This window comes from Acyrthosiphon pisum, chromosome A2 (genome assembly GCF_005508785.2).
Source record: "Acyrthosiphon pisum isolate AL4f chromosome A2, pea_aphid_22Mar2018_4r6ur, whole genome shotgun sequence".
Classification (NCBI taxonomy): Eukaryota; Metazoa; Arthropoda; class Insecta; order Hemiptera; family Aphididae; genus Acyrthosiphon; species Acyrthosiphon pisum.
Genome location: NC_042495.1, coordinates 13,748,433 through 13,757,165, shown reverse-complemented (window position 1 = coordinate 13,757,165; position 8,733 = coordinate 13,748,433). Strand labels below are relative to the sequence as shown.

The window sequence follows — 8,733 nt, the reverse complement described above, 5'->3', positions numbered from 1 at the left end:
TGTATTTAATGTTAATAATATGATACAAAAAATATTACAACTTATAAACTGATGTAAATAAATGAACAATGTATTATATAGAAACTGCGATGTAATAGGGTGGACCATGCTGTTTTGTTTTTCTATGTTAGCTATATTGCTATAATATTATGGGTCATTGATAAAACACAACAGCCCACTCATAATCATTAACCATATATTTATATTATACATATAATTTACTCTAAACGTAACCTTTTTGTCGTAAAGTAGGTATAATATACAATATTTTATTTTCATTTTGAGAGTACAAATATTTGAAAAAATGTAAACAATTTCCGTTAAAGTTTAAAGAAAAGTACCTAACTAGTTTTTTTAACGCCTGTTACCTATAATATAAGCTGCTGGATTCATAATAAAAAGAACACATACTATAATATATTTACTTATAATGGCTATATATAGGTAATGACCAATACTTGTGGACATGATATTATTTTTTATGTTAATTGCAGCCAACATTAATGCCTATATACAGCCCATTGCGGCCCACATCTAATTAATAAAATACTTTATATATATTTAAAGCATAGTATATTTATGACACATACATACGAATTGCTTATTACTCATCAGTTAAGCTGATTGAGTTATGCGTTGATATTGATGTACAAATTATGATTATATTTCTTTTAAAATCAGCCAAATCTTATACTACTAACATTCTCAAGATATAGTGTAGATACAGCTAATACATCAACAGACAAAAATTACATCACCAACACTATGTACCAAGTATAATTTTAAATTCAATTATATGTCAAATTTTTTATATGTCAATTGTTTATTGAAGCGTAAACTATATTATATATTAATTATCCGCTTGTCTTTTTCATTGATTTGGTTTATATTTAGTTTCAATCGCCACTTATTTGTTAGTTTATTATTTTGGCACGGTTTTATATTTTTGTAGCCTGACTATAGATTTTAAAATAACGGCACATTAATCTGTGTTTTCATTTCTATCTTGTGCTCTTAATCGAATGGAAATGTTCTGTGTATACTGCAATATAATGTATATTAATACATAATAGGGGGACCACATGTTTTTCGTATTTGGCGAACAGAGGAACCTCAATTTATTGACGTACATAATGACGTTAATCCCACAAACTAAATAAAGATTAATATGCCTTTTTTGTTTTGAATGTTCAAAGATTCAATCAAAATGATTAATCTTTATTCTTTTTTGTTACAGCCAAATGCAGCGAAAAATATAAAATAAACTGTATGCTATTTACACACTATGTCTTGTGTGCGGGAATCATCACCGCAATCGGAACATGTGGTTCAGAGACCAGGTAAATTTAGTAAAGATTAATAACGAAAAATACATTCAATAATATTTTAAAATTGTAAAAATGTTAATAGAACCCAAAACACGTAGATTTAATCCACTTAGACGTCTGCGTCGAATATTCAGACGTAAAGCTCAGAGTCCTGAGCCCAACGATGTCAAATCATGTGACAATATTGTAGAACCACCTAGTTTGGATACATCCAGAAGTCGTTCGACTAGTCAGCTGATTGATGAGCCATTTACCAGGAGGCGGTATGTACAAAGAATGAAGTCTTTCTTCATCTTTCATGCTCCCGGGCAACGTTTTAATGAAGTTTTAAAATTAATTATAGAAGCTTACACTCCACAATATTGAGCGTTAGCCACGACAGTGTGTTCAACCCTGAACAACATTCTGGTCAATCCGATTCTGAATCGACTGTATCCGTGCCGCGGTTAGGATTTCCTCAAGCCAATATACAGGTAATTAAAATTTTTTTGATTTGATATACAATTAATAATACACACAAGAAAAATATGATTTCATTACTATATTATAGGTATTTTAGAATATTTTATCGTATTATCGTAGTACATTTTCTCATTGTTTTCTATACATGTTGATCGTCATTAGTATTGTTCGTTTTAATTTTTTCAAATGGTGCAAAATACAATAGCTAATTTCCGTTTAATTTGCCGAACACTTGTTTTCTAATATTTTTTAAACAAATCACATACTGCCATGCAACGTTCTATGAATTATGTATATTTATATAAAATATAAAGTCGTATGAATGATGTAGTGTGTTGCTATTCAGATCTACTGTCTAAACTCTCAATTTGTATCGTCAAATCTTTTAAACACATAAGTTCCTTTTAAGTTTTCTTAAAAAAATATGGCTCAAGTAAGTAAATTGTTTATTAAATTTTAGTAAAAAAAAAAAAAAATACTTCTAGTTAAAAACACTACTTATTTGAATTCAACCTGGAACCATAATACATAATATCATATTTATTAGTTTGCGTGCATTTTATATTTTCTCTCGATTAAAACTAGATAAGCGAGGTTGATGCGCGCGCTAGTGCATTAACGACCTATTATATTTAATATGTGTACCAGACACTACAACGGCCCAAAGCATTTCGAATAGGGAGAATTGCGGGAACCCAGCTGACCGTGACCTTTAATCATCACTGTATAGCAAACCACCATGTGTAACGCCCTGTTGTGATACCTTCTGTGTCTGATGATATTACTGCTATTATATACTTGATAGTTGATTCTATATATTATTTATCTTTTTAAACTTGTGTACCTCATACTTAACGAAGAACTATAAAGTTATGTATACTATCATGACGATAATTGAAGCTTATTTGAATGTTAGTCTCATTCATTACAGATAATTACTTATAATTAAAAATTAAAGCAATTTGATAATATTAATTATATATTTACTTGGTGTAAATCTTTAATATTTAACTGTAATTATATATTTTCGTTGATATCCAATCGAATCAAAAATATATTATAAATTCAAAATAATTGTTGACCAGTTGCTTTTAGAAGTTACTATCAAAAAATAAATAATTAATTTTTACTTATCACACAAGACAAGTACACAAATACTAACCTGCACTAAGATTACTGAAGTGCACAATATTACCGAAAACAGTGTCAAAAAATTATAATTTAGAGTAAAACTAATTTACACACGAAAAATTTATTTATGCATAAATTAGGTATGATTATGATATAGAATATTGCCATGGAATAACAAATCTATTTTTAATACCATAAGAAAACTGTAATCGATTATGTAATTTTCATACTTAAATTATTTTAACTTAAAAAAAGGCTGAATTACTAGAAGCGGTAAGAAGGCGAAGAAAAATTCAAGATGATGATGATAGTTTCGATATGGACAATGAAGATTTAGGACTCCCACGAAGTCCATCAATGCATTCTCCTACTATTGCCACTGGCAACGATCTCCGATTGAGCAAAGTAAGATTATAGCTTGAACTTTTTTCATCAAACCATTCTAATAAATAATTATTTTTAAAAATGTATTACTAGGAGCTGATAACTAAATCTTCACATAGTACATGCAGTGATGGATCACTCCTTAGTATGGGCAGTTCCGAAATGGACGAAGTATGGCACATATATTATTGCTAGAATCTTAAAAAAAATGTATTTATTTTTTATGATAAAAGCTCAAATTATAGATGTAAATTAAATGTAGTAATTAATATTAAAATAATATACACAATACATGATTAAAGTACAGTTGAATTAAAATCAAATCAAATACAAAAATATTTAAATATATCGTTAAATTAACATTTATCGGAAGGAGTGGAGGACGTTGTATCATATATTGCAACACACGTGCAATATTGTATATATACGTACCGAATTCTTACTATGGTTAATTAATAGTCAATATTAGAGAAAATTTACTTATTATCGAGGAGAATATAAACTGTGCTCGAACGAAAAAAATGTTTTTATGTTTTAATTTTAAAACGAGTTAGTGTGAGAGGAAGACCGAAGAAGAGATGGATAGACAGAATAGAGAGTGACACGAAAATAGCTGTTGTGCGTAAAGAAGAGGTTGGATGTGGTGGGGTAGATCCCAATAAATGTGTAGGACAAGGGGGTCTTACTCCATATAGTTGGGAGTGAAGGTCGAAGTAATAAAAGTAAAAAAGAAACCGAGTTTTGTGAATTTGAAAAAAATGAATTATTTAAGTACTTTAAACTCATTTTAAAATAAAAATATGAAAAAAACTTCACTCGTGCATAGTTTATATTTTTTTCTACAAGTTCGATATTAAGTAAATTTGCTCTAATTTCCAAGTTACGTGTGTGTTCGACTAAGCTGAGTTACACAGGCGGGTACGACGTTCTCTTACCAAAACCTATTGTATGTCTTGGAAATTTTTTAAATAATTAATAATTTAACTAGTTGTAGTTAATTTATTAATTGTCTTAGTATATAACTATAGTGTTATATCACATTTTGTCAATAGATTGCTTAAATTTAAATTCCTATTTGAATAACAATACGTTTAAAAAATAAAAACGTAAACTAAAATATTATTTATTATTTGTAAAAATTACAATGTTTCTTAAAGGATTCTTTTGGAGCACACAATTCTCGACATTCTTCCAAAATATCGTTACACGACAAGCGCACATCTCAAACTCATCTTGACAGTTCGGGTAAACGCTACGAGCATCATTTAATATTTTTACTGTTATATTGATCCATACATGAATAATATAGTATTGTGAACCAATGTATTATACTTGTGCAGACGGTGACTATTCGACAAGCGTTCCTCTTAGTCATGACGTAGCTAAGCACCGAATGGCCATCAGACCCAAAAGAAAGCACGGCAACCCTCGCAGTAAAAAACCGGTAAGTCTTGATGATCCAACTGTGTTATTTTTAAATTTCACATACAATGATACTTCCATATAACGAACTTCCAACTAACAAAACTTTCTGTTTAACAAAAAATTTTTGAGAACCAGACCAAATTGATTTAATTCTATTTAACAAATCTCTCTGTAATATACAGATTTTTTTGTTGGCTATGAGACTACGTATTATGGGAATTTCACTGTATTTATACTAATAAACCAACGACACATATAATCATCGATGTTTTACACTTAGCTATCTGTGACGAATGCTCTTCCCGCGACGCCTGAAGTGAATGAAGAGCACTCTGGCCGGTCAACTTCGCCCGAAACCAAGCCTCAGACTGCCGACACAGCAGGTATATACAATTACGGCCAAAGCTATTCCGCTTATTACCCTAGCAAATTCGAAGCTAGACGACCGTCGAAAAATAACGCTTATGCTAAACCGAAGCGTAAAATACCACCGAATCGACGGTCCCGCGCTTTTTGGCTGTGCGGCTGCCTAAGCCGTAGGCGTTCCGGCGCGTATCGCGTACGAAACGACACGCTCCCGTATTTCGTGCGAAGTTCGTCCGTCCGCCCTGTCGGATTTAACAAGATTTCTCCTCCGTTGTCGATTCGCAAACGACGACAATCACCACCAATACCACTACCGTCACTACAGCAACAACCACGACAAGTCGACGTGACCCAAGGTAGAATTAGACTGAATTTGTACGCTTATCCGGAAGGGTATTTGGCGTTTCTGGAGAGTTACTTCGTGTGTACTAGTTCGAGTAGTGGTAATAATTGTGACACGAGTAGTAGTAATTTCCGTGGTAACGACGATGTGGCGTCGACGAGAAAAAGACTGTCCGCCATTAGCGAAGAGGACGTGTGTCCCCTGTGCGGTGGTTCCATAGACTACGCAACGATGAAAACTGCAATTACAATGACTAGTCGATGGAAAAACGCATTGCTAGTGCCGTTCTAAAATTTAATGTTATTGCTATGATTTAGATGTAGGTCAACTCGCGCGCGTTCGTCTTTGAGTCGATACTTCGGATTATGTACCTAATAATAATTATAAAAATGATCACTTTTTTCGTTAACCCGCTACAGTATAGCATCACGTGGATTTTTTAGTTTATTTTTTTTACTTTTGCACTCACTACTACTACACGTGTTTATCTATTTTTTTTTTGCAGATGGCACTACTACCATCAGCACTGTCACCTCAGACACTAAAACCACCACCTCCACCACCGACACCAACACCTCCACCACCACCGCCACCACCACCACCACCATTACTTCAAATGACACAGTCATCACTACTGCGGTGCCGGTCGTCGTCACCGATACAACTTGCACCGCCACTGCCTCGATGACGGTTGGGTCCTGTGACTTGGACACGTCGGTGGACGAAATTTCCGTGGAGAACGTTCCACGGCGCGAAGAGGGCTTTTTCCACCGCTTGTTGTCGCGCCGAAGCACTAAGAAGAAAGCCGCTGCCGCCGCCAAGTCAGCGTCCACCGAAGACGTGGACGTGGACCGGTTCCTGTTCGACGAGACGACGGGTGCGAGGCCACGGCAACGCGAAGAACCGCCGCCGGCCGGTCGCATGCAGCTGTCGTATCCACCCGACATGCCACCCGACCACGGTCCACAGCACCACCGCGTTCCCGTGCCGTCAGTGGCTTCCGCCGAGGACGTTTTCGAGCCGGACACTTTTGCACCGATCAAACAATCGTTCAGCCTCGGACAACATCACTCGAACCAAACGGCCGCCACGGACGACGACGCGACGTCTAGTGGCGACGGGTCGTCCGTCCAGAAATCGTCGTCGTCGGACAGCGTGTCCAGCGCCGCCCTAGACGAGTCCGTTGATTCGGCGGTTGCGGTGTCCATGAACACCGACGGACGGCACCGGAGTTACAGTTCGAGTGACTCGGAACACCAAGTCTGCGGCACCGACGGTGGTCAACAACACCTGCGCCCTGTGCCCGCTCCGCGTCCATCCAAGCTCTACAACGGTGGAGGTGGCACCGCAGCAGACGTGGTGGTGCGGAGGAAAAAGCGTGACGACCAACAACAACCAGAACTGCTCAAGGTGTTCGCCCGGCGATCGCTGAAGTTGGGCAAAGACGGCGAACCGGAATTTTTGTTGTTGTCGGCCGATGTCGACCGTGGCAACGACGGTGACGGCGACCACAAGGCGATGACCGCAAACGGTGAGTGGCCGGTGGAACAACAGGTCGCGGTGGCGTCCGAAGACCGCGTGGTCGTGGTTGTGGTGGACAACGATAACCGCCATGCCGAGCACGTGGTGGTGGACGTCAACGAGAACAGGACAGTTGCGGCGGCGGCGGCGGTCGAAGTCGTGCCCAGGTTCAAGCGCATACAGCAGCGCCGGGAAGAATGGGAAAAGCGACTGTTGCAGCAACAGCGGAACTGAGCGGAAAACCCAACTTACATAGTCTCCTCTTTTTTCTCATCAATTCCACTTCAACTCCCTTTTCGGCTGCTGTCGTAATATATTTTACCTTCCCCCGACTGGTAGAGCGATTAACTATTTTCGAGTAATACGACAATTAGTATAATCGCCTTTTTACACAGTTGAATATATTCCTTTTCTATATAGAACGGTGCTAGATGATGGTTGTTTACTTTTTACTCAAGATCCCTTGTACGAGGGACTATGAAATCAATAATAGGTTGTGACTTTCGTTATAATATTCGTTACAACAAACACGTACATTGTACACATGCAATATATATTTTAATAAAGCAAAAAAAACTTGATAATAATAACTCAACAGATATTACCATTTTATAAAATTAATATAATAAATAATGTTCATGTTATAAAAATTATATATTTATATATATTTTATTATATATTCATAGTAAGAGAGTATAATAATATTGTAGTTATATTGTTTTGGACAAATATTTTTTTCATCGGATCGAAAAGTCCTATATATTTCGAAAAGTTATTTAGATAATATTATAATAGTTACTTATATTATATTTACATATTTTATTGAGTCTATAAAGTGATTGATGTTCTAGTAACGATATTTGTTTTTCGTTAATTTTTTTCATAACTGTTAATCTGTGATTTCAAAACGTTTAAGACATTTTTTTAATAATAATTTTACAAAACTTTTATCTAAAATTTAATAATTGTTATTCCCTTGCCCATTTTTTTCTCGTTGTTAAAGTTCCTTCCTCTTCATAAATTTATTACGCTGTCCATTATTTTAAGTATCTAATAGTGAATTATTTATTTATATGTTTACCTTTCGACAATACTATTAACAATACCCTCGTTGTATACGATACGTCGCCGCGTTCTTGCCTCTCCATAAGCGCGTCACGGACGCCGTCCGACAACAACTCGCGTAAAAATGTCACTATTTGGACCACGTATACCAATTACCAGGTATACGGTCGCGAAAAACATGTCGTGTTCGGGAATTAGGTCCAGATGACGAATGCGTTCTCGGCGAACCTTCCGGACGAAATTTTCCGTTTGATATGGTAACGACGTGTCGTTTCGAGTATTTTTCACCGACAGGTTGTTATATTTTAACGTAAAGACTTATTTTTACACGATCCTATTTGAGAGTAAATTCAAAATAACATTTTAATTTTTTTTTATTCCGATCGACTTAGACGTAATGAACCGTGATCTCTGCAGTATTTCGACGGTCGATCGACTATAATATAATATATACATATGTAGATTACTGGTTGGATTGAATATAAACGATAACAAAATATTAACCTTGTGTAATTTTTTAATCAAAATATCAAAAAAATCACCCTTTACATATACGTACTAACAGAATATACATATATATCGCAAAAACGGACCTGACATTTTTCGGCCTATTATTATTATTATTATTATTATTATTATTACTATTATCATTGTGATCATCATCACGTTATTATTATTACCTTTTTTTTTTGACGCTTGTATACTTTA

General features: G+C 35.5%; 1 protein-coding gene across 1 annotated transcript; it reads left to right on the top strand.

The window, feature by feature from the left end:
- The first annotated feature begins 962 nt into the window (after positions 1 to 962).
- LOC100572668 (dentin sialophosphoprotein) lies at positions 963 to 7,589 on the top strand. The gene is made up of 9 exons (XM_003248028.4): positions 963 to 1,340; positions 1,411 to 1,591; positions 1,672 to 1,801; positions 3,177 to 3,326; positions 3,399 to 3,476; positions 4,463 to 4,550; positions 4,646 to 4,749; positions 5,011 to 5,113; positions 5,945 to 7,589. Exons 1-9 carry the CDS (start codon positions 1,286 to 1,288, stop codon positions 7,192 to 7,194), a joined length of 2,139 nt encoding a protein of 712 aa, XP_003248076.1. The 5' UTR covers positions 963 to 1,285; the 3' UTR covers positions 7,195 to 7,589.
- The last annotated feature ends 1,144 nt before the right edge of the window (positions 7,590 to 8,733 follow it).